Consider the following 27,033-nt stretch of genomic DNA (forward strand, 5'->3'; position numbering starts at 1 on the left):
CTGTTGGTGGGAATGCAAACTGGTGCAGCCGCTCTGGAAAACAGTGTGGAGGTTCCCCCCAAAATTAAAAATAGATCTACCCTATGACCCAGCAATAGCACTGCTAGGAATTTACCCAAGGGATACAGGAGTGCTGATGCATAGGGGCACTTGTACCCCAATGTTTACAGCAGCACTTTCAACAATAGCCAAATTAGGGAAAGAGCCTAAATGTCCATCAACTGATGAATGGATAAAGAAATTGTGGTTTATATACACAATGGAATACTACGTGGCAATGAGAAAGAATGAAATATGGCCTTTTGTAGCAACGTGGATGGAACTGGAGAGTGTGATGCTAAGTGAAATAAGCCATACAGGGAAAGACAGATACCATGTTTTCACTCTTATGTGGATCCTGAGAAACTTAACAGAAACCCATGGGGGAGGGGAAGAAAAAAAAAAAAGAGGTTAGAGAGGGAGGGAGCCAAACCATAAGAGACTCTTAAAAACTGAGAACTGAGGGTTGATGGGGGGTGGGAGGGAGGGGAGGGTGGGTGATGGGTATTGAAGAGGGCACCTGTTGGGATGAGCTTTGGGCGTTGTATGGAAACCAATTTGGCAATAAATTTCATATTAAAAAATAATAAATAAAACTTATGGAAGAAAACACGGAAAGAATCTTTGTGACCCTGAGTGAGGCTCACACACCACCGCAAGCACAATCCATGAAAGAAAAAAAAAAGATGAAAGATAAAAGAGACGTCAAAATTTAAAACTTCTCTCTAGGGGCGCCTGGGTGGCGCAGTCGGTTAAGCGTCCGACTTCAGCCAGGTCATGATCTCGCGGTCCGTGAGTTCGAGCCCCGCGTCAGGCTCTGGGCTGATGGCTCAGAGCCTGGAGCCTGTTTCCGATTCTGTGTCTCCCTCTCTCTCTGCCCCTCCCCCGTTCATGCTCTGTCTCTCTCTGTCCCAAAAATAAATAAAAAAAAACGTTAAAAAAAAAAAAAAAAAAAAAACTTCTCTCTAAAAGCTAATATTAAGAATACAGAAAAGGCAGACTGAGAAAAAATATTTGTAAGACAGCTATATGATAAAGAATTTATATTCTTTGCACAAAGATGTCTCAAAATTCAATAAAACAAATTGAAAAAAAGACAAAACATTTAAATGCCAGGAAAGACAATACAGAGATGGCAAGTAAGCACATAAAAAGATGCTCCATGTTACAAGCCACTAGGGAAATGCAAATGAAAACCCGAGACCCCAGAGCACACCTGTTAGAGTGGCTCGAGTCAAGAAAGCGCCGAAATAGCGATAAGGAGGCAGAGCAGCTCACGCTGCCAGCGACCGCATGACAGGGCAGCCGCGCTCCACAGCACAACTCCTTGGAAGGGTAAACACTGAATTACCGCTTGACCCAACGACTGCACCGCCAGGTACATGTGGAAGAGAAGTGAAAACACGCGCCCAGACAAGAACCTGTACACAGACGGTCACGGCAGTGAAACACGCAGCGTCAAAGTGGAAACAAGCCCTATGTCCATCAACTGATGAATGGATAAACAAAACGTGCTAGGGCCACAGGATGGAATACTTGGCTATAAAGAGTTATCAAGTATGGGGCGCCCAGGTGGCTCAGTCAGTGGAGCATCCCGACTTCAGCTCAAGTCATGATCTTGCAGTTCGTGGGTTCGAGCCCTGCATTGTGCTCTGTGCTGACAGCTCAGAGCCTAGAGCCTGGAGCCTGCTTTGGATGCTGTGCCCCTCCCTCTCTCTCTCCCTCTCTCTGTCCCTCCCCAACTTGCACTCTGTGTGTGTCTCTCTCTAAAATAAACATTAAAACAAAAAAAGAGTTATCAAGTATATATAAACCTGGAGAACATTATGCTAAGTGAAGAAGCCACAGATTTAAATGCCATGAATTCCATTTATACGGAAAGTCCCAAATAGGCAATTTCAGGGTCAGAGAAAGTAGGTTAGCGGTTTCCAGCGCCGGGGAGAAGGGAGGAATGTAGAGTCACTGCCAATGGACACAAGGTTTCTTTCTGAGGTGACGAAAATGCTCTGGAATTAAGACAGTGGTGACAAGTGCACAACTATGTGAACATCCTAAAAAACCACTGAATCGTACACTTTCAATGGGTAAAGGATACACAAGACTATATCGCAATAAAGGTGTTAAAAAACACTTCTCTGAACCTAAATCAGAAAGAAACAGTAAGAGTATGTCAAATCAATGCTGTACACCTGAAACTAATACTATGTCAATTATACTTCAACAAAAAGAAAATTAAAATAAGAACACGTGTGATCTATATCCATAAAGGAATATTATTCAGCCACAAAAAAATGAACAAAATCCTGACATTTCCCACAACAGCAAAAAGAAATAGGAAGAACCATGGGAAATAATACACATCATCTTGAAGTCTATAATTCAAAGTAGGGGACAGTGACCATAGCTAGCTAGACAAATGCCTTACTCTTCAGGAAAATCTAAGAATTTCAAAATCCTTAGAGATGGGAAAAACTCCAATAGTATCTACCAGTTATTAGACATTAGAGCTTATTGGATGTTTGGTACTGGATTAAGTGTATTACAGGTTACTACTTTACTAAGTCCCAACAATAATCCCGTAAGGCAGTTATTCTTATTAAAATGGGGATTTACAGGGGCGCCTGGGTGGTGCAGTCGGTTAAGCGTCCGACTTCAGCCAGGTCACGATCTCGCGGTCCGCGAGTTCGAGCCCCGCGTCAGGCTCTGGGCTGATGGCTCAGAGCCTGGAGCCTGTTTCCGATTCTGTGTGTGTGTGTCTCTCTCTCTCTGCCCCTCCCCCGTTCATGCTCTGTCTCTCTCTGTCCCAAAAATAAACGTTGAAAAAAAAAATTAAAAAAAAAAAAGGGGATTTACATGATGAATCAACTAGTTCAGAGGCTAACTGAACAAGGACATACAGTCATTAACAAGCAGAGCTGAAATTCAAATTTGTATCTGATTCTAAAACTTTATATTAAACTGGAACAGGAAAAGGTAATATAGTCTACATATTATATACATATAGACATATGTAAACATCTATATACTATACGTATATAGTAAAACATATACAGTCACATGAGTAATCTTTATGATAAAAAGGTAAGACTACACAGTAAGTTACTTCTAATAAGTTTAAATTAAAAAAAAAGACATCTGTGAAAATATTCAATATAGTGACACCTAAAACATGAAGATGTTTGAAATGACCCAAGACTTGTAAAAATACCCCAAAGTACTGAAATGAAAGACAGAAGTATTACTTCAGATATTATTATACTTACCAACAAAAGAAAGTAAATCTGTATTATTTTCTTCTTGTTTTATCCACCCATGAGAACAATTTTCAAAGTGGAGTGAATAGAGGAAATACTAAGAAACTAGTCAATTTTTTTAAGTTAACTCTCCAGTCAAATCAGATCATGTGATAACAGAGACACTGTCAGTAAACTCTGGGAACTTAATCAGCATAAGGGAAATGTCACAAAGGGTGCCAGACAGGCAATACCTTGCCTAAAATTTTGCAAAGTGAAAAGAAAATATTCTGGAAGATAGATTCTGAAATTTATTTCAGAGGTCAATCCCCACTAAATACTCGAAGACATTATTGAACAGCTGGTTTGAAAATCATTAGATACTACCCCAAGTGTTCCAAACAGGTCATGTCAACAATTTTCTGAAGGCTTTTCTGGACTGGATAATAATGCAGGATATTTTCATCATCAGCAAAGTTGTCAAAAAAGAAAAAAAAAAATCTCATATCCTATAGATGTGACAGATCAATGGAGATTCAAATCCATTTATAAGCAGCTTAAAAAGTGTACAGATGACTCTCTATACTTCATACTGACATGAATGACACCAGAAATGGATTCATTAACCAATTTAGACAAATCAGATGATCAACCGCATGCCTCAGTCAACAGTCTTCCCAGATCTATTTACCCATGGCAAGAAAAAGCAGGTAAGTGTAAGGATGCAAGAATCAAGAAAGAGGAAAAGACTGGAATAAGGGTACAAGTGAACATTAGATTAAAGCAAAGATAAAGGTTCATAATCCTTTATTTTGGTTTAAAAAATCAGAATTCCTCAAGCAAAAGATGTGAAGTTTTCAACTGACTACAAACTCGATAGTCTTTAAAAAAGAAAAATAACTCAACTGATCTTAAAGGACGAAGAAAAGAAGTACATTACATTAAAAGTACATTGCATATCAAAAGAAGTTCTCTCCATTATCCAGAATATAATGCTTAGTTTTGATTTTTTTTTTAAGTTTATTTTGATAGAGAAAGATGGACAGAGAGAATCCCAAGCAGACTCCACTCTCAGTGCAGAGCCCGACAAGGGGCTTGATCCTGTGTGAGATTATGACCTGAGCTGAAATAAAGAGTCGGACAGACGGTTAACCAACTGAACCACACAGATGCCCCTATTATGCTTAGTTCTAAACACCATTTACAAGTGACCCTGACAGACCAGAGTGGATCAGAAGGATGACAACAAAATAATGGATCCGGTACCTACAAGACCTAGGTAAAAAGCATTAAGGAAAGCAACAGAGATTCAAATATGAATGACACTCAGTCTTTGCCTTCAAGGAGCTTACAGTCTCATAGTAAAGACAAACATAAACAAATAAATGCAAAATACTGTCAATTAGTAGGCGATACAAACGCAGACATGCCATACTAAGACTCAAAGACAGAAAGACTTGCACTTTCTCAGAAAAAAGGAAGTCTTCGCTAAAAAAGTAACTTGTAAGGTGACTTCTGAAAAGTATTTATTATATTAGCAAATGTTTACTCAGCAATAATAAAAGCTAACATATGACGACTTATTTCATACCAGCCACTGTGCTGCATGAAGATGCACAGAAGTGCAGCCACAACCTCCGATTTCATGCAGTTTATGACTTAACAAAAGAGACACAAGTGAACCAGTAGTATCAGTGAACTGAGATCAATTCTGCAACAAGCACAGGGTGCAAGGGAACACTCAGCGAGAGCACTTCAGGGCATGTAGGGCAGTGGAGGAAGGCTCTGAGAGTGCAGGGACCAGGAGAAGGAATACATGTTCTGAACAGAAGGCCTACAGATAAAGCAAAGAGTGCAGCTGGTTCAGAAACTGGTATTTCGCTCTACATGGAACACAGTTTGAGAGACATAGTGCTCAGAAATGAGGCTGCAGACGTGAGCCAGTGCCACATCATGCCAGCCTTTCAATAACAGTAAAGATTTTGGATTTATCCTAATGACTATAGTTAGTGAAGGATTTTTAGCAGGGAAGGGACAGGATTACATTTGTGTTATCAAGGACTGCAGCCCCTATGGGAGATTAGATTAGAAACGACACTGGCCTCAACAAGGATAAGCAGATGTGTGAAAAGGCGGCTATATCCATGACATCTAGGTCTCACAGTATCACATTAGGACCCAGTGACTCAGTATGAGGCACCATGGCATCAGAGAAGTCGTGTCATTCCCAAACTTCCTGCTCAAGCCTCTAGATGTGCAGTGGTATGACTCAATAAGATGAGAAATACTAACAAAGAAACGGGTTTTGTTTGGTTTTTTGGAGGGTGAAAAGAGGGAAAAGGGGGAGGGAAGAGTTAAGTTATAAACGTACTGAAATGAGTGTCTGTGGGGCCTACAAGTAGAGGTGCTAGTTGGCACTTAGATATAAAGGTCCTGAAATGTCCAAGATGGCAGCAGAGGAAGACCTTGAATTTACCTCCCACAGACACAAGAAATCCATACCTGCACATACGGCAATCCCTCCTAAAGAGCTGAGAATAGACTGAACAGCTTCCGTACAACAAAGGGTAGAAGGACCACACAGAGGACAAGAGGAGAGCCTGAGACACGGTAATGACAGGAAACTGATCCCAACATTACAAACTGCAGTAGGGAGAGACAGGACTGAGGAGCCACGTGCAAATTCACCCACCCAGGGTCACAACAAAAAACAAAACAATCTTTTAAAGAGCAGAAAGACTATACAAGTGGAGAAAACTCATTTACTAACCATACAGCATAGGCCAGATGGTGGGGACTGCTGGAAAGCCCCCCAGAGATGGAGACGCTAAGAGGCACCGCTGTTTACGCTCTCCCTTCACCCTGGTAGTGCAGACAGGAGCAGGGTCCAGGCGCTCTAAACGGACTGCTGACTCAGTGGCCCTGGGCTCCTGGCCCACACCTACCATAGCTCCAGCTGTCCAACTAGGGCTGCCCCAGCACAACACACACAAGAAAACCCCCAGCCTGTGCCCACTACAACTCCATCTCCAGCTGTCCTGCCAAGGCAACTTGGGTGCAAAGCACCCCAGGCACCCTCACCGATCCAGCCAGGGAGCCCCCTGTGGAGTGCTGCAGCTGGCACCCACCCCAGCTCCAGCCATCCCACCAGGGTAGCCCAACACAGAGAACCCCAAGACCTGCCAGACCACATCTGATTCAGCTCCAGCTGTCCTATTAGGGTGGCCCTGGCACAAAGCAGCCCAAGATGCCCCAGCCTGTGCCCGCTCCAGCTCCAGCCAGAAAGCCAAAGCCATCAGGAACATGGAGTCTACACAGGGGAATTCCTATACAAGGCCACTCCTTCAAGAATGGGAGAGGTAGGAGCGCCTGGGTGGCGCAGTCGGTTAAGCATCCGACTTCAGCCAGGTCATGATCTCGCGGTCCGGGAGTTCGAGCCCCGCGTCAGGCTCTGGGCTGATGGCTCAGAGCCTGGAGCCTGTTTCTGATTCTGTGTTTCCCTCTCTCTCTGCCCCTACCCCGTTCATGCTCTGTCTCTCTCTGTCACCAAAATAAATAAACGTTGAAAAAAAAAAATCTTTAAAAAAAAAAAAAAAAGAATGGGAGAGGTAGCCCTTTCACCTAATTCACACAAACAGAGGAAGTCAGATAAAATGAGGAAACAGAGGAATATGCTCCAATCAAAAGAACAAAAGGAAACAGCAGAAAACAAACTAAACAGACAAGCAATCTACTTGATAAAGAGTTCAAAGTAATGGTCATAAAGGCGCCCACAGGACTACAAAGAAGAGTGGATGAACTCAGTAAGGACCTCAACAAAGTGATAGAAAATATGAAAAAGAACCAATCAGAGTTGAAGAACACATTAACCAAAGTGAAAAATACGCTAAAGGGAATCAATGGCAGATTAGAGGATGCAGGAGACCAGTTCAGTGATCTGGAAGACCGGATAGTAGGAAGCACCCAAGTTGAACAGCAAAAAAATAAATGACAGGTTAAAGGACCCCTGGGACAACATCAAGCGGAAAAAAAATTTACATTATAGGGGTCCGGGAGAAGAAAGAGCAAAGGGCAGAAAACTTATTTGAAGAAATAATAGCTGAAAATTTCTCTAAACAGACATCCATGTCCAGGACGCAAGAGAGCCATAAACAAAAATGAACCCAAAGAAGTCCACACTAAGACGCATAATCATTAAAATGTCAGAAATTAAAAGATAAAGAGAGAGGGCGCCTGGGTGGCGCAGTCGGTTAAGCGTCCGACTTCAGCCAGGTCACGATCTCACGGTCCGTGAGTTCGAGCCCCGCGTCAGGCTCTGGGCTGATGGCTCAGAGCCTGGAGCCTGTTTCCGATTCTATGTCTCCCTCTCTCTCTGCCCCTCCCCCGTTCATGCTCTGTCTCTCTCTGTCCCAAAAATAAATAAACGTTGAGAAAAAAAAAAAAAAAAAAAAGATAAAGAGAGAATCTTAAAAGCAGCAAGAGAAAAGCAACTAGTTACACAGCAGGGAAACCCCCATGAGGCTATCAGCTAATTGTTCAGAAGAAACCCTGTAGGCCAGAAGGAAGTGGCAGGATATATTCAAAGTGCTAAAAAGACGAAACCTACAACCAAGTATACTCTACCCAGCGAGGTTGCCACTTGGAACTAAAGCCAAGACAAAGAGTTTCCCAGACAAACAAAAGTTAAAGCAGTTCATCACCAATGAACCGGCCTTACAAGAAACGGTAAAAGGACTTCTTTAAGCAAAAAGATCATACTGAGAAGAAATTATGACCCAAAAAAATTTCACTCATAAAAACAAACAGAGGTAGTAGTTCAATCACTTACAAAGAAAGTTAAAAGACTAAAAAGCAGCACATTTATAAATAAAATATTAGTTAAGGGAACTCAATTAGAAAATGTAAAATATAACAACATACACATAAAACATAGAAGTGGGCAGTAAAAATACAGTCCTTTTAGAAGATGCTCAAACTTAAGTGACCATCAACTTAATACAGACTGCTATATACTTATTATGTTACATAGTATCATTATAAGTTATACAGTATCATTATAAGTATCATTATAAGTATGTTACTTAGAATCCTATATACTTAGGATGTTATCTATGAACCTCATGGTAACCACAAAGCAAAAATCTGTAATAGACACACAAAAATTGAGAGAGAGAAAGCCAAGCATAACACCAAAGAAAGTCCTCAATCACAAGGAAAAAGAGCAAGAGAACTACAAAAACAATGAGGAAACAAGTAACAAAAGGCACTAAGTACATACCTATCAATAATTACTTTAAATGTAAATAAATGCTCCAATCAAAAGACATGGCTGATGGAACAGATAAAAAAACAAGATCCATCTATATGCTGCCTACAAGACTTGCTTCAGAAAATACAGACCAAAAGGGAAGGGATGGAAAAAGATATTCCATGCAAATGGTATCCAAAAAAAGCCAGGGTATCAATACTTACATTATACAAAACAGACTTTAAAATAAAATAAAAATTAAAAATAAATAAAATATAAAGACTGTAACAAGAGACAAGGGCACTGCATAATGACAAAGGGATCAATCCAACAAGAGAACGTAACAATTATAAGTATCTATGCAACCAATATTGGAGCACCTAAATGTATGAACATAAAAACAGACATACACAGAGGAAATGACGTAACACAGTAACAGCAGGGGACACCCAACTTGCATCAATGGGGAAAATCAAGCAGAAAGTCAATAAGGAAACCGTGTCTTTGAACAAGACATCAGACTAGATGGACCTAACAGAACATTCACAACATTCCATCCAAAAACAACAGAAAACACATTCTTTTCAAGTGCACATGGAACATTCTCCAGGATATGCCACCAAAAAGGTCTCACCAAATTGAAGATTAAAATCAGGGGCACCTGGGTGGCTCAGTTGGTTAAGCATCCGACTTCAGCTCAGGTATGATCTCACGGTCCGTGAGTTCGAGCCCCATGTTGGGCTCTGTGCTGACAGCTCAGAGCCTGGAGCCTGCTTCAGATTCTGTGTCTCCCCCAAGCCCCTCTCTCTCTCTCCCCCCCAACTTGTGCTCTCTCTCAAAAAATAAACATGAAAAAAAATAAAAATAATAAAAATTAAAAACAAAAAAAAAGGATTCATCATGATGAAGTTAGATCTATTCTGGAGACGGTTCAGTATCCTCCAATCAATCAATGTGACACGCCACATTAACAAAATGAATGATGATCAGGAACACGACAAGATGGCCACTCCCACCACCTTCACCCCAGCCACAGCAACCAGACAAGAAATAAAAGGCATCCAAACTGGTAAGAAAGAAGTAAAACTCACATCTGAGGATGACAGAACACTATACACAGAAAACCCTCAAGACTCCACCCAAAAACCATCAGAATAAATGGATTCAGTGAAGATGCAGCATATACAAAACCAACATATATAAACTGGTTACACTTCTATACACTAATAACTAAGTGGCAGAAAGAAATTAAGAAAATAATTGCATTTACAATTGCACCAAAAAGAATGAAATACCTAGGAATAAACTTAACTAAGCAGGTGAAAGACATATGATCTGAAAACTTTCAAACACTGATGAAAGACATACCATGCTCAGACTGGAAGAATTAAGATTGTTAAAATGTCCATACTCTCCAAAGCAATCCAAAGGCTCAATGAAATCCTACCAAAATACCAAAAGTAATTTTCACAGAACTAAAACAAATAATCTTAAAATTTGTACAGAACCACAAAAGACCCATAATAACCAAAGCAATCTTGAGAAATAAAAACAAAGCTGGAGGTAACACAATCCCAGATTTCAAGATATACTACAAAAATACAATAATCGAAAAAGTGTATTAATGGCACAAGAGAGACACACAGACCAATGAACAAACTAGGAAGCCCAGAAATAAACCTATGTTTATATGGTCTATAATAAAGAAAGAAAACTTACGCAATAGGGAAAAGACAGTCTCTTTAATAAATGGTGTCAGGAAAACTGAACAGTCACACGTCAAAGAATGAAACTGGACCACTTTTCTACACCATACACAAAAATAAACTCAAAATGGATTAAAGACCTAATGTAAGACCTGAAACTATAAAATTCCTAGCAAAAAACAGGTAGCAATCTATCAGACATAAGCTTTAGCAACATTTTTCATAACATATTGCAAATACCATATGATTTCACTTGTATGTGGAATCAAAAAAAAAAAAAAAAAGAACACAACAAAACAAACAACACAGAAAAAGACCCATAAATACAGAGAACTGGTGGTTGCCAGAAGGGAGGGGAGGGGAGTGCAGAATGGGCAAAAAGTAACAGAGTGGGAGGTACAGGCTTCCAGTTACAGAATGAGTAAGTCCTGGGGATAAATGGTACAACACAGTAGCGTCTTACGGTGTGAGGTGGGGCCCCATCTGTGGTGAGCACAGCGTGATATACAGAACTGAGGAATCACTAGGTTGTATACCTGAAACTAACGTCACACTGTAGGTCGACTACAATTTAAAAAAACAAAGAGCAGACAGCTGAATTTCCTCAGGACTAGAGCTCTGCCAGCAAGGATGAGGGAACAAGGAGGCAAGGGACTCAAGAAGAGTAGCTAAGGTGATGGACTATGGAATCTAAGTGGATCAGGAAAGCAGTCAAGACAGGACGTGCAGAGAGCAAAGACACAGAGGGACACAAGGACTAGAGCACCTGATAAACCACCTGTGTGCTGAGAAAACCTGAGTAAGAGAGGAAAGGAGGTTATGGTTAGAGAACACAACGTCTGAATTTGTGATTTCACAAGTGAAGCAGTTCTTTGTGCTATCAAGATCCAACAGCCCTGGGAAAGGATACCTGAAAATGGAGAGAAGAGGTTGCTGGTAATACAGAAAAGTCACCAGATGGACAGGAAGGGAGAACAAGGAAGGCAGAAAAGCATGAAACAGCAAGGTTCTCAGGAGAATTGCAAGTAGTCTGACAAAACTTAAGAGGGATCAAGATAAGGATGGAGAGGGAAGAGCCAGACCGCAGAAGTCATATCTGAAAGCTAATTTGCTCAAGATGAGAACTGTCTTCTGAAGGACTGAAGGGCTGTCAGATTTTTTAAACATCCATCCTAGGAAACAGAAAGGGTAGAAGATACAGGGAAGCAGATTTCAAAATAAAAGAGAATATTCTAATGACTAACGATTATATAAATTAGTTGTCTTAAAAATTAGTAATTCTAGTAATACTAGAAGTGTTTAAGCAAAACTCAATGTTGATCTGCCTACAATGTTGTAAAAAGAATCAAACAGGAGACCATTAAGTTCCTTCCAACTCCAGGAAGGCAGTAAGAGAAGAAAAGGCATTACTTACCAATTCTACACCTATTACTCCTGCACCAATGACAACCATCTTCTCTGGAACTTTTTTTAAAGATAGAGCACCTGTAGACGACACTATTGTATCTTCATCAATCTATAACAAAATACATACAATCAAAATGATTTGGAAAAACCTACTGCCTTATAAATGAGCTCACAAAAAATACTAAGACATTTATCTGTTCTGAGGTATCTATGACTTCTATCCTTACATTCAATTCTTTTTAATATAATTTATTGTCAGACTGGCTTCCATACAACACCCAGCGCTCATCACAACAAGTGCCCTCCTCAGTGCCCATCACCCATTTTCCCCTCTCCCCCATCCCTTACAGTCCATTTTAACAAATCCCATTAAAAATACTCACTTGAAATTTCATCATTCAATATTTCAAAACAAAATGGTCCATTTTAACTACAAAATGAACCCAAGTCTATCTTAATATGAAATGTTCTATTTCTGGTCAAAATCACTGCAAAATAGAGACAGCTTCCCAAAGCTGAGTGTCAACATATGGTATTTCAGTTAGAAATTTTTCATTCAAAGTGCATAAATAGCATGAATAAAGTAGTTTATAAAAGGTCTTCCTGAAGGAAGGTTATAACAGTTGTAAAAAGCATACCGTGATTCCAGGAAAAGGAGTAACTTCTGACCCTGTAGCTATAAGAATGTTCTTTGTATCAATAACTTGAGTGCTGCCATCGGCTTTCATAGCAGTGACCTGATTTTTGCCCGTTATCTTTCCATATCCATTTACGTGAACAACCTTTAATAAAATAATATTTATACATTCACAAAGTTTAAAATGATGTTTGCAATTAAAAAAACATGGGGCGCCTGGGTGCCTCAGTTGGTTGAGGATCCAACTTCGGCTCCGGTCATGATCTCACAGTTTGTGAGTTCGAGCTCCGCATCAGGCTTTGTGCTGACAGCTTACTCAGAGAGCCTGGAGCCTGCTCTGGTTTCTGTCTCCCTTTCTCTCTGCCCCTGCCCTGCTCACACTCTGTCTCTGTCTCTCTCAAAAATAAACATTAAAAAAAATTTTTTTAAATAAACAAAAATAAAAAAACATGATTAATGGGGGGGAAAATAAAAGCACTCTATTAAATAATACACCCAGTACAAAATACTTCCTTACTTAATAAGGTTACACGTAGAGCAGCAAAAAACTTGTTATATACGTCAGGGAATCTACTTCAGGTTAGCACACAGTTTTAAATTAATATCCCCAGCAGGAAAAAAAAAAAAAAAAGATAGGGGTGCCTGTGTGGCTCAGTCAGTTAAATAGCCAACTTCTGTTCAGGTCATGATCTCATGGTTTGTGGGTTCAAGCCCCGTGTCAGGCTCTGTGCTAACAGCTCAGAGCCTGGAGCCTGCTTCGGATTCTGTGCCCCCCTTTCTCCCTCTGCCCCTCCCCCACTCATACTCTGTCTCACACTCTCTCTCAAAAATAAATATTAAAAATATATATATAATACCCCCAAGCATTAAGTTCTAAGGGCATCACTCTATCAGCAGAATGTTTCATATGAACATAAGATGAAGCAGGCATCTGAACATTAAAACACTGACCTTATTCTGTTTGAATAAGTGGGCAATTCCACCAGTTAAAGCTTTTACCGCTGTACTCTTCTGCTCCATCATCTTCTCTAAATTCAAGCGAACTTCAGACACTGTAATTTGTTAAATAAATCTTTAGTCCTTAGCTAAATTCTTGACGCAATGTGATATTTTTCACTAATCAGGTCTGGAAAATTTCAGCTTAATGCTTACAGAACTGTAAAAAAGGCAGTGTTAAAACTTCTCATGTAGTAACTGCTATAATAATTGTAGCTCGCAAACAGGCCAACAGCAACACATCATGGTCAATAAAACTTATTAAACACAGTAAAAAGTCCACCTTTGGGAAAAATGCAGTCCAAAATACACATTACATCCCACGTGGCAACATACTCATTCTCCGAACACATTATGATGATTATAAATCTGGACAGAATTAAATAGAGATGGCAAAGTAAAACACCAGCTGAAATTTTAAATAGGAACAACTTCACAAAACAAAAACAAAAATACTCATCTGAAAACTTTAAATATAGAAACTTAACATAAAAGAGTTTAATCAACTGGATTTAATCCCTCATTTGGGTCGCCTGGGTTGCTCAGTTGGTTAAGCATCCGACTTCGGCTCAGGTCATGATCTCATGGTTTGTGGGTTCGAGCCCCGCATCAGGCTCCACACTGCAGAGACTGCTTGCAATGCTCTCTCTCCCTCTTTCTGTCTCTGATTCTCTACCACTTGCGTGTACTCTCTCTCTCTCAAAATAAACTTAAAAAAAAAAAAAAAAATCCCTCATTTAACTCCTAACTCTGAAACAACAACATAAGAAAACAAAGCAGCTCAACTCAGCAGAACTTCAAAAGAGGGAGATCTTAGCAATCTGCACATGCAATCGACCCGTATCTCAGAGATGAGGAAACAGAGACCCTGAGAGATCTGATTTACCTAGGTCATAGAACTAGAAGAGGAAGCTTGGCCTACGATGCAAGTCTCTTGACTAAACCCTGTTTCTTCTTTCCTGAGTCAGGAAAGTGGGTTTTGATTCTACCTTTCATCTACTTTGATATGTTTGCTTTAATGTGTACATATCACCTCTATACCCACTGGATTGCCTACCACAGCCCATTCTTTCAGAAACTACTTCAACAAACAAATGAAAGAAAAATGATTACCCCTCCATACCCACTGGTATGTTTAAGCCCTTTCTAGAACAGACCACCCCTCTGGATGTATCTGTCAACAATTGGTGAAAAAGGATGTAATGAAAACAGCCCAAAAAGAAGGGTGGGAGACAAGATTTACCAAATTAAGATGAAATGCCCTCCTTTTACACTCGGTTGCATTCCCCATTCTCTCCTTTGTTCTTGCCACACTACCAACAACCTAAGCAGTCTGTCCATCCTTCCTTCCTTATCTGCCTAGAGCACTCAGGAATCCAGTGCCAACTCCCCACCTCCAGATCTCCAGGTTTCAGGGAAATTGAAACTGACTCTTCATATACACTCACACACACACACACACACACACACAGCAGACTTCACACAAAAGTTGTCAAAGGAACAGAAGATGTCATAGTAGAAATCTGGATTTAAGCCTTAAGTAAATCTCTATTTTTAATATCTTGTTTTACTCTTTCCTCAATGAAACATGTATTACTCATTAGACATACAGAAGTCTTTAACTGGAAGAGTCAAGTATGGCTGGTAATATTGCTAAATATGAAAGGTATACTTACTTTCAATTCCCCTAGATGCAAAATCTTTTCCATGGGCCATATGGTAATAATGAGAGTTATTTAATAAAGCCTAAATAGACAAAATGATGAAATGTTAATAATAAGACTATATACGATAAAAAAGCACTTAAGAAATGACATCCCCTGCATGCAATAGTACAAAGGACTACAACAATTCAGTTTCTGTTCTTATGTAATTAATCTAAGTCAAATAATGACACAATGTTCAACAGCAGGACTGAAAAACAAAACACCTTTACTTTCTTTAAAAGCAAAGGAATAGGTACCCTCTTCAGGGGGCAGGTGAAAATGGCAGTCCTGTCTACATCCAAAAGCACCTACAAGAATTTACTGCCTATGATCTGTTTCATTGGTAAAGGAGAACTAAAGAGAAAAATGGAACATGAGAGTCTGTTTGAATGGAAAGGCTAGGGATTCCAAAACAAAGAAGCAATTTCAGGAATGTATGGCAGACTGCTGAAAGCACTGCTTAAGCTTTACCAAGGAGAACATGTTTTTTATCAACCTTGGGTTGTTTATTTTTTAGTAACTGTATTAGTCTAATATTCTAGTCTTAACATATCCTTCTAGCTGGTGGCTAATGACAGAAGCCTTTGCACTGTACAAAACACACACTCACCTTAGAAGGGATACAACCGACGTTCAAGCACGTTCCACCAAGCGTTTCATTTTTTTCAACGCATACTGTCTACAACCAAAGAAAATATTATTTAACGGCACATAACCTGCAGAGTTTCAGTTCACTAAAATTCCCATGTATCTGTCCTAATTCTTGTACAAAATAAGTCTGCATTTGTGAGAATGAAATAGAGTCCTTTAAAATTTATCATCTGAGTAATACTAAATGCAGGCTAACCCAAATGTGAATTATTCTAAGACATTTTTGTTTAACATTACCAAACACATGCTTTTAGTTCTATTACTGTTGCTTCCAAAGTGAAGTTAGTAGCCAAACGTGCGAAGCACTGTGGGGAGTTGGGAATAATGGACTCTGCTATTTCATGAGACTACCACAACCGAGTAACACTCTTCACTCGTCTCAGGCCTAAATAGAACTTATAGAATAAAGACATTATTTACCACTGTTATTTAGGTGCAAAGTATTTTGTGAATATGATCAACTCCTTCCAAATAAAAATAAATCAACACCTCGTTTAGTCTAAACTTTACCTTGAAGCCCAACTGGGCAGCTTTAATAGCGGCAACATATCCTCCGGGACCAGATCCTATCACTGTTACATCAGCATCAACTACAATAAAAGCAAATTGATATAAACAGTAAATTGCTTAATATGGACCAAAAATAGTACATTAAAAAAACAAACAAAAAAATCTGATACTTTAAACATCCAAGAAAGTACAAGGAACCAGAATTTTCTACCCAGTACTATTTTATTCCTAGGTACTTAACATTCTTTGATGTTAACTAAAACTGGCATTTTTAAATTTCATATTCTATTTGTTCATTATGACATATGGAAATACAACAGAGTTCTATATCCACTGTATCCACTGACCTTGCTAAATTCCACACCGTTTTACTTAATAACAACAAGACAGGCTTTTAGTGACACTAGAAGACACATCTGCATGAGGGAGAGAACTTTGGAATCTGACATACTTGTCTTCAAATCTCAGCTCTAACATTTATTAGCTGTGTAACCAAGTGACTTAATTTTTCTGTCATAAAAGAAACAATAACACTACCTTAAATGACTAATGTTAGGATTAAATTTTGTATATCCTTAGAGCTGTCAATAAATTTAAGAATGATATGATTCCAGGTACTGTACTTGAGATACAGGGAGAAAAACCAGCTTCCCTGTAATAGATGGCAAACACATTTTGGACTTTATTTGAATACTGATAAATTTCATATAGTTTATAATAACAGGCTAACCAGAACATTAAGTGAACTACTCTGGACATTTACCATATGAAGATAGAAAAGGCAATTAACTTTGATCAGCAGCCTTAGTAATATAATAATTATAATGCAAATGGAAAAGAAGTCCAATTATTCCCACTGCTCTCAAGCCAACTTCAAATAAAAATACACTGGCTTGAAAGAGTTAGGAGACAGTCTCCCTTCTCCTCCGCCTCTACTATCCTTACAACCCCAAGCATTTAGCAGTTTATAACACATTTTCACATCTATTATCCTGTTTGATTCTCAGAACTTCTTATGAAGACAGTAAGGATGGCATATAACTGACATTTCACAGATAAGAAACACTAGGTTCAGAGAGGTCAGTTAACTTGCCCAAGGTCATATAGCAAGTGACTGGCAGAGACAAAATTTAAGCTTTTTGTCTCTATTTCCAATGGTCATCCCATTATTCAACGGTATTCTAGTCCTCAATTTCAACTATCATAAACTAAAATCCTAAGAGCAATAACCAAGCTTTATAATTATTAGACATCTAACCTTAGGAGAGTAATTTAACCTGTTTCACTTCACCTTCAGTTTCTCTAACTGCAAAATAAAGACTACAAAAAAACCTACTTCACAGGGGCATGATACAAAATATGTAAATAGCTTAGCGCAATACTTGGAGCATACATAATAAATATTTGCTATATGGTAGCTATATTCTGACCTCTGAAGATGGCAGTTTTAATTTCTGATCATCCCTCCTCAAGAAAACACCCACCCCTCCAAGGGATGGGAGTGCTAGTATCATCAAAAAACTTCTGCAGGACTGAAAAGAAACACAGAACCCCTGTGTTGAAAGATAACTAAGAAGTTATCCAACCCACAAAACCTAAGAATCCTTCCTACTGAATAAATAAAAGTACTGATTCTCTTTGGTTATATCAAATGATAATCAGGATTACTCAGTACATGAAAAAAATATATAGCTAGTCCAATACATGAAAAAAGGATCGTTTCAAGTTTCATCGATCCACTTGTGCTCTTTGGCTACGCTGTCTGGTTCCCTGATTCATGTTCAGAATTAAGTACATAATAAAGTGTGTATCTATTTTCAAGTTTTGAACCAAATGATGGCCTAAACAATATTCTTTAATTTGGATTCTAGTTTTTAATTCACAGTAATGAAACACAAGCTACAAAAAACAGGTTTCTTTGCTGAATTTTTAACATCTTTTCTGATTAAAGTATATGTTAATTAAATAAATTTAAACACGAAATAGCCAAAAATTTTAGTTTCATTTCCCATCGTGCTCTTAGATTTTTTTTTAACTATACAAAATACCAAAAATTTAAAACCATTCACCCCTCACTGAAGATATTAGATGTACCGTTCCATCAGAACACCACTAAAGTGCTAGGGAGAACAAAAAAGAAGGGAGAAAGGAAAATTCTCTGAAGATCAGTCAGCTGAGACTATAGGAGGGTGTGACCCAGTAACAAACCTTCAAAAACAAGCCAGTATTTAGGGGATGTCTGCAATTTACTTTTAAATGTGTCAAAAAAGTAAGGTGGACTGAAGGGTGGCTAAATGGATGAACAGATACATGACAGTTTAAGTACAGTAAAATGTTAGTGGAAGTATCTATGAGTGTTCACTGGAAAATTCTTACAACTTTTCCGAACATTTGCGATTTTTCATAACGAAAGGTTGCAAAGACAAACCAGTTGGCTCTCACCTACACAAAGGCTGCACACAGGTGAAAAGTTTACAACACACAATTCTGACTCACCACCTCCTTGTCCAAAAGCATTTCTCGATTCCCACATACACTTTTAAAAACCAGGATACAGACAAATAATTAAATGAAACACATTAAGGAACACTTGATGGTTAATTTTACAAAATTAGCTCTAGCCTTTATGAGTGAAAAAGAAAAACCAAACAGGACACACAAATCAGTATCATGGGAGAAAGATGACTAAGTTAGAAGTATGGCAGAAGACAGCTACATAGCAATCTGCATTTTAGGTGGCAGTGAAATATCAGCAGAAAGTTATCAGGCTGATGCTTTAAAAAATACTGGGATACAATTAGGCGTGATGGACTTCAACAGACATGACAGTTAATGCCATGAAATGAACTGAAGGAGAAAAAGCAGGAAAAAGTGTTCTACGAATGTTACTTATTATATCACTGTGAGGAAAATAAGTACACCGTGTCATCAAGGCTACCACTGAAATACAGGTGTTGAGTTACAAATAAATGATAATCATCAACAAAGTGCAAGACGTATTTTAAGGAGTCAGTTTGCAATAACATCTACCATTTTGGTAATTTATTCTGTGCCAGGCAGTGAGCTGAGTATTTCATGTCGTCTCATTTAAGCCTCCTTATGTCTCTATGACACAATTATCAGACCTCCATTTCACAGGAAGAAACTAAGGCTGAGAGTGACTAGATAACCTGCATAAGGTTGCACAACTAGTAAGTGATGCAGCCAGGGTTCAAAGCAGGTTCTTTCCATTCATAAGCCTCCACTCACTCCTATACCTTTCTGTCCTAATGCCATGCAGAACACTCAGATGACCCCATCATCTCCAGGGCAATCAGGAACTCCAACTAAAATGACAAAAAGCTCCTTCATTAACATAACGAAAGCAACAAATATTTATGAACACCTACCCAAGAGGAAATCACTACCTTCAGTAACCTGACACTACAGTTAGGGAAAACAGGCATGTTTCAAAATATACATAAATCAAGATTATTTTTAAAAGTAAAAAAAGGGGTAAGAAAAAACATAAGGCAGGAATTATTAATTACCAAATGCACTAAATGAGTATAAGAGCTACTTGGAAAGGTTTATTTGTTTTGGGGGGTAGAGGGGCCCTTTTTAAATTATCAACGGCCTTAATCTCCAGTCTATTTTAGTGACCCTTTCATAGTAACATCCTATACTTGTCATCACCCAAAACTGCCCAGCCTCTAAAATCCTGAATTCTATAAGAATTGTTTACTTTCTGATCATTACCCTACAACCTCCCTAATCCATAAAGGAGAAATATAGTAAAAGAAAAAAGGATTTGAAGTTAAAAGAAAGAAAGAAAGAAAGAAAGAAAGAAAGAAAAGAAAAGAAAGGAAGGAAGGAAGGAAGGAAGGAAAGAAAAACTGGTGTTCAAACATGAGCTCTACCCCTTCGTAAATTCTTGGGCAAATATTTAATCTCTCTGGTTTTGATGTAACATAGGAATAATAGTGACAGTAATACCTACACCCCAGGGTTTGAGGTCAAAGATAACAATGCATGTCAACATCCTGGGATGATGCTAGGTGCATACAAGGCACTCGACGGATGTTTCTTCCCTCCTCAGATCCACCTCCCAATCTCACAACCTCCAATCTCCGTAACACCAATGCTACTCTAGTGTTCTCTCCCACTAAAACCCGACCCAGACATTACTCTCTCCTTCTTCATTGGTCTTTTCTTTTTCATTCAACAAACATTTATTGAGCATTAGACCCTATTCTAAGTTCTTTGGATACCTATAATGACACAGCCCTGGTTCTTCTAGTCTAATAAGAGAGAAAAAGCAAAAAGCATTACAATAAAAACTCCAATCTGCAGCAAGGATGATCTTTAAAAACAAATCGTATCAGGGCACTGGGTGGCTCAGTCGGTTAAATGTCTGATTTCGGCTCAGGTTATGATCTCATGATTCAAGAGATCAAGCCCAGAATCAGCTTGGCACTAACAGCGTGGGTTTCTCTCTCTCCCTCTCCCTCTGCCCTCTTCCCCTGTTGGCATGCACATCTGTGCTGTCTCTCAAAAATAAATAAACTTTAAAAAAAAACAAAAAACAAAAAACAAATCGTATCAGGCCTCTGCTTAAAACACTCCCGATGACTTCCAACTGTCGTTAAAATAAAGAGTTAGGGTCTTTCATTATCTGCAGAGGTCAACTCTCAATCTTCAACACACTTCAGCCACACTGGCCCTTTTCAAGCTCCTTAAAGGCACTGTGCTCCTTCTCACATCAAAATACTCCCACATGCTGCTCCTTCTACCTGGAACACCTCCTCCCATACCCACTCCCACCCCAACCCTTTTCAGATATCAACATCGTTTCCTTAGGAAAGAATTCTGTGACCATTCTCCATCGGGATACAGATTTTATAGCTCCCTTATATTTAGCCTATGGAGTCTACCACAATTTTTTTTTTTTTAATGTTTGTTTATTTTTGAGAGAGAGAGAGACAGAGTGCAAACAGGGGAGGGCAGAGAGAGATGGAGACACACAAAATCTGAAGCAGGCTTCAGGCTCCGAGCTGTCAGCACAGAGCCCGACCTCACACCTGAGCTGAAGCCGGACTCCTAACTGACTGAGCCATCCAGGCTCTCCGCTTATCACAATTATTGGATGGATGCTTGTCTTGCCCAAATGGACTATAAACTCTATAAAAGCTGCATCTTGGGGGCACCTGGGTGGCTCAGTCGGCTAAGCGTCCAACTTCGGCTAAGATCATGATCTCGTGGTTCGTGAGTTTGAGCCCCGTGACAGGCTGTGCTGACAGCTCAGAGCCTGGAGCCTGCTTCGGATTCTGTGTCTCCCTCTCTCTCTCTGCCCCTCCTCCATTCATGCTCTGTCTCCATCTCTTTCAAAAATAAATAAACGTTAAAAAAAATTTTTTTTTTAAAAATTTTTTTAAAAAGCTGCATCTTGTCTGACTTGTTCACTGCATCATCCCAGTCACTAGCACATAGTATATATCCCATAGCTGTTGAACTGAGGAATGAATGTAGCTAATGTGAGTGATTAAGTGCTGTGAGTCCACTCCTGTCATGAAACAGAAGGTCCTACCACAATAACACACATCACTCTTCAAATCTTGATGAATTTGGTTCATACAGTTATTCAAACATCTTCCAGATGTTGTAACAGAGACTGTATTATAAGAAATTTTGAACTCCTCCAGTTGCTCTCATCAACAAATACTCAACAGAAGCTGACCAAACAGAACAGAAATTAAAAACATAGGCCCTAGGAGCACGTGAGTGGCTCAGTCGGTTAAGCGTCTCACTTCGGCCCAGGTCATATCTCACGGTTCGTGGGTTTGAGCTCCGTGCCAGGCTCTGTGGTGTACACAGCACAGAGCCTAGAGCCTACTTCGGATTCTGTCTCCCTCTTTCTCTGCTCTTCCCCCGCTTGCATGTGCTCTCTCTCAAAAATAAACAAACATTAAAAAGGTTAAAAACAAATGTAGACTCTAGGGTCAGAAGAATTTTCCCAATTCTGTCCTTTCTTAGCTGAACCTCTTTTCACTCAGTTCCTCCAGTTATAAAATGGGGAAAATGGAAGCACATATCTTACAAGATGGCAACAAGGATTAAAGACTGCTTGAGACACAGTAAGCCCTCAGGGAATCAGTTACTATTACTGTTGTTGTTGCTGGTTACTTACTTTGTACCAACTACCATACTGGATGGTACCATAGAAAAATTAAAAAACCAAAACCAAAACCAAAAAAAAACAAGCCTATTAACTTCCTGTTTTAAATAGCTGAAAAACAAAATATGTGTCATTTACAGAAGCTTCAAAAATATTTTTTAAAAAAGAGGAAAATATCCATAATCCATAGCCTTCATAGCTTCCTTTCAGGGTATATCCTTCTAGTCCTATGTTTTTGACAAGCCCATCAAAATCTTCGCTCAGGATGTCAAAAAGTCATCTTACCATTCTAAACCATGTCAAATAACCACCACACTTAACCTCACCCAGTGGACAGGATTAACTTTTTCTTTTTTTTTTTTTTGATGTTTATTTATTTTTGAGAGATAGAGACAGAGTGTGAGCAGGGAAGGGGCAGAGAGAGAGAGAGAGAGAGAGAGAGAGAGAGAGAGAAAATCCGAAGCAGGCTCCAGGCTCTGAGCTGTCAGCACAGAGCCCCACATAGAGCTCGAACTAACAAGCCATGAGATCATGACCTGAGCCGAAGTCGGACGCTTAACTGACTGAGCCACCCAGGCACCCCTAACTTTTTCAATGTAAACATTCAAAAATCATCCCCTGCTCAAAACCCTTCATTGCCTTTCCCACCACACTTGGGAATAAAATCCAAACTCCTTCACCTGGCTTCCAAAACCCTCCCACCATGAACTGATCCCCGCCTACCTCTCTGATTTTACATCCTCCAGCCGCACCGGCCTTTTCTGCAATGCCTTAAACCTCACAAGCTAGTTCTCACCTCACACCCTTGTCATAGTTGTTTCTGTCTGCCTGAAATAACCTCACTCCCTCCCTTCACTCAGACATCATTTCCTTAGAAAAGTCCTGACAGCCTATCTAAAATAGTCTTTGTTCCTCTCCGTTGCCTGCTTTAGTTTTCAATCACTACCCAAAATGTTTACCTACTACTTCAGTATTGTTTGTCTTTTGTCACCAGACTATTAGTTCCAAAAGTGTAAGGCTTTGCCTTGTTCACTGCCTGGAGACACTAGGTGCTCAATAAACATTTAAGTGAATACACAGATGAACAAACGAATTCTATGACCCATTAATTTATTACCAGTAACTCTAATATTCACTTACTTTTACATTTAAACACAAAGGAACTATGAAATAATGTGAGGAAAAACTGTTTTACTAAGTACTTACTTGGTTGATCAGCGTAAGTTCTCAGAGGAACTGCAGAAACTCCCTGTAAGCCATGAGATATTCGATTGAAATGGCCTCTCTGGAAAAGAAAATTGTTCATATGATGTAAAATGTGAATTCAAAACAGTGAACTACTGAAGGTCCATGAAAATGTAATAAATGGAGCAAACTTTATCAAGCACTTATTATTATTAATATATCTTCCATTGCCACATAGAGATTACACATCAATTTCTCCTCTTTCATAACAATTAAACTCTCCACCTCAGCTCACCACACTGTCTTTTCATTATGAATATTCAATAAACTATGTCATAGTTAGCCCAACAAAAAGTGTTATTCCGTGGCGTGAAGTTTTCTTAAAGTTTCAGAAACCACGGCTAATTTCTGGCGCCAGGGATCATTTTAATGTCACAGTTAAAGTTCTCAGAGTTCTAACTTAAGTACCCAATAATCTGTATTATTACAATCCTACTTGTAACTGCTGTTTCCTAACTCAAACTACCACGTACAACCCATGAAGATGCTCCTGAACAGTTAACTAGGAACTGAAATTAGACAATGTCACTTTGGAAAACGCAGTTACTGACATTCAACAGCTACTCAGGTTTCACGGACTGCATCACAACCTCCATAAAAATCTCTATGGACGTCTACTCTCTCCTACGCTAAGAACAGGGAGGCACAAAGAAACAAAGCAAATAGCTCCTATCACAGCAGGCAAACGGGAGGCAGTGATGAAACCCACACTAATGCAGTCATGGTCTCTACTCCAAGGTAACTCAAGGCACCTGAGGTCAGGACGGTAGGCCAACGTGGAGCAGACCAACCAAACGTCAGTCCTGACTTTTAATCCCTGCTCCCCCTCTAACTAAAAATGTAACTCCTAGCATATTACATTAACTCTCAGGAACACAGATTACTCATCCTAGACGCAAAGGAGTTTGATCAGCATATGATCTTTAAGGTATCCATCAGCACAGTACTCTAGCTACGATCCCACATACGTACAATCTGGCTGTATTCGACACGGAGATGAAATGGGAGAGCTGTCGTAACGAAAGATAACCTGCTGCAAGCCTCTAGGAGGGAAGGCAATGGACACTACCTTAAAGCTGCAAACAATGAAGAGGCCTCTGAAGAATTCTTAGGGTTACCTGCCGGGGCTGACTGCGTCTGGCTGTTTCAAGGAGCAGCCGCAAGGTTACCTGCCCACTGCCACTCTAGGGCTGAGATTAGGATTCGAGATAAAAGGTAGAACGTATGAAAAGCCAGACCAGACGGGGCAAGTGCTATTTCTACTTCCTCTGCCAAGGTGGAGAAGCCTGTGTGCCCAGGGCCCAGGCTTGGGAGTGGACAGTGAGTAACTGCTGGCCATCACACAACAGGCGGGGCCTCTCCGCCGCCCGGGTCTTTGCTCCGGTCGCGGCCAGGGCAGAGCCTGCTCAGGGGCGGGGCCGCGGGTGGTCCCGGCCCGACCGCCGGCCTCTCTCGCCCCACCAGTTAGGCCGCGTCCGGACTCCGTCAGCAGGCCCTTCTGTGCCTCTGGTTCCGCACGACCCCACCCAGCCGGCCCTCACCTTGGCCAAGGAGCAATACACACGACTCCAGCTCTGCATTTTACCGCTCAACTTTCCTCTCCGCCAATGCTTTCACCTCCGCTGAGCTCCTCTGCCGCCTCGCCAAGGTCTCCCCGCCCTGCGCATGCACAAGAGCAGCTTACGTCATGGGTCGGCAGCAGCGCGATTGGCTGGAGCGGTCAGAGCCCATGGGACTAGGCGTTCCTGTCAGGCGCGGGGTCGCACACTGTCGTAAGGCGCCTAGTGCTTTGTGGCAGAGAGGGAGTGCCGTACCATTTTACCGGTGATAGGTAAACGTGGTGGTTAGTAATGTGATCTTATACTTGGAAGACGAGCTAAATTAACAAGGCTATCGTTTGCTTGGTGCAAGCTGCAGAAAGTAAGGCTTGACGGGTCCTTGATTGTGCTAAGCTGAGGAATCTCAGCACTTTCCAGGCATCGTCTCACTTCACAGCAAGTATATGAAAGATGATGAGTTTTACCACTTCCTCGGATGAGGCCTGAGAAGTTAACTATCCCTGAGGTCGCGCAGAGGAAAGATGACTGCTTTGTAATTTCTCTCCTCAAATCAGATACTATATAAGGGATGGAACCACAGACTTTGGCATCACCAGCAGCCTACTCTAATTAAGCTAACTGGCAAAACAGAAAACACTATCTTCCTCTGTTAGAGCAAATTAGGATGGGTTGGGTGGGGGATAAGGTTTTAGGTTTTTATAAGAGACAATGAAAAACATTGTCTTCAAGATTGAGCACAGAGCTCTAAGGTCTGATTCATGCTTTGTGATAACTATATAGTGTGAATGAAACTTAATTCTACATTTCTTGAAAGTTTACTGCCCAGGCACCGTGCTGGGCTCTGTGGATTTAAACACTAATTAAAAATTATTCCTTACCTAGCTATACTCAGCTTTAGGGGAGAAGAGAATGCTATTTAGTTAGTGTTTGTTATACAGGCTGCTAGTTGTCCTCCAACATCCATTCTCCCTGTCCTTTACTCTGTAAATAAGCATTTTGGTCATCTTAGCCATTTTCATGGCTTTAGCACCTGCCTACGTACACTGATAACTCCTAGACACTTATCTCCAGTCTGTACTTCTCTAATCTCTAATTCCATATTTTCAGTTGTCTACAGAACATGTCCCCCTGGGTGATCCTGTCAGCACCTCAATTTCAATTATCCAATTTCTTATTTAAACATACATATTTTCTCCCTTATATTTATGATTAGTGAATATTTCCAAATATCCAGTCATCCCTAGTGAAAATTGTGTAGCCATTCCCAACTCCTTTAATGGGTCACTGTTTTAGTTGACCAGCCCTAGAAGCAGTCCCAGAAATAAGCAGTTGAGTGCAATGAGTTTATTTGAGAACTGATCCAAGCAAGCATTGGTAGAGGATGAAAAAGGGATGGGAATGCTTTCAGATACATTAACGAGTAGATTACCAGTGTGAACAATTGGTATTCAGACTCACTGGAGACCTCTGGGAGATAATATAGAACATGCTTCAGTTTTCCTATTCAAAATACATCCATCAACTTCCATCAGTCATTAGTTGAGGATTGCTCCCAGGGACTTTAACTCCCTGGCACTTCTGGGTTTCCCCATAGGTGAGCCGAGTGAGCACCAGCAGCCAGAGAAGTCTCTCTAGCAGAGTCTCTAAGAAGGCTTGTAGATGAATATACAGAGGAAAAGTGAACGCTAAAAGGATACAGGTGAGCCACCAGTAAGGTTGGCAATAATCACCAACTTCTATCAACTCCGAATGTGAGAATGAGAGTGAGAAACACTGAAGATGGCTCCAAAATGTCTGGCTTAGATGGCTGGGTGGGTAGTGAAACCATTACAGAAATAGGCAACATGGAAAGAAGGATGACTTTGGGGAGAAGATAATGAGACAACTTCTTTGAATTTCAGATGCCAGCTGGACAATCCATTTGCGATCTTCAATAGTTACT

At 40.1% G+C, this 27,033-nt stretch overlaps 1 protein-coding gene across 1 annotated transcript in view; it reads right to left on the reverse strand.

The window, feature by feature from the left end:
• DLD (dihydrolipoamide dehydrogenase) overlaps nucleotides 1-25,211 on the reverse strand; it is a 35,806-nt gene extending 10,595 nt beyond the window's left edge. Inside the window, exons 1-8 of the mRNA XM_047850509.1 lie at nucleotides 25,074-25,211; nucleotides 23,494-23,572; nucleotides 16,134-16,213; nucleotides 15,583-15,651; nucleotides 14,943-15,012; nucleotides 13,222-13,322; nucleotides 12,272-12,415; nucleotides 11,641-11,742 (exon numbers count right to left, since the gene is read on the reverse strand). Of these exons, the coding sequence (XP_047706465.1) occupies nucleotides 11,641-11,742; nucleotides 12,272-12,415; nucleotides 13,222-13,322; nucleotides 14,943-15,012; nucleotides 15,583-15,651; nucleotides 16,134-16,213; nucleotides 23,494-23,572; nucleotides 25,074-25,112 (684 nt within the window). The 5' untranslated portion in view covers nucleotides 25,113-25,211. The remainder of the gene's footprint in view (nucleotides 1-11,640; nucleotides 11,743-12,271; nucleotides 12,416-13,221; nucleotides 13,323-14,942; nucleotides 15,013-15,582; nucleotides 15,652-16,133; nucleotides 16,214-23,493; nucleotides 23,573-25,073) is intronic.
• Nucleotides 25,212-27,033: the final 1,822 nt, after the last annotated feature.

This window comes from Prionailurus viverrinus, chromosome A2, assembly GCF_022837055.1.
Source record: "Prionailurus viverrinus isolate Anna chromosome A2, UM_Priviv_1.0, whole genome shotgun sequence".
Lineage (NCBI taxonomy): Eukaryota > Metazoa > Chordata > Mammalia > Carnivora > Felidae > Prionailurus > Prionailurus viverrinus.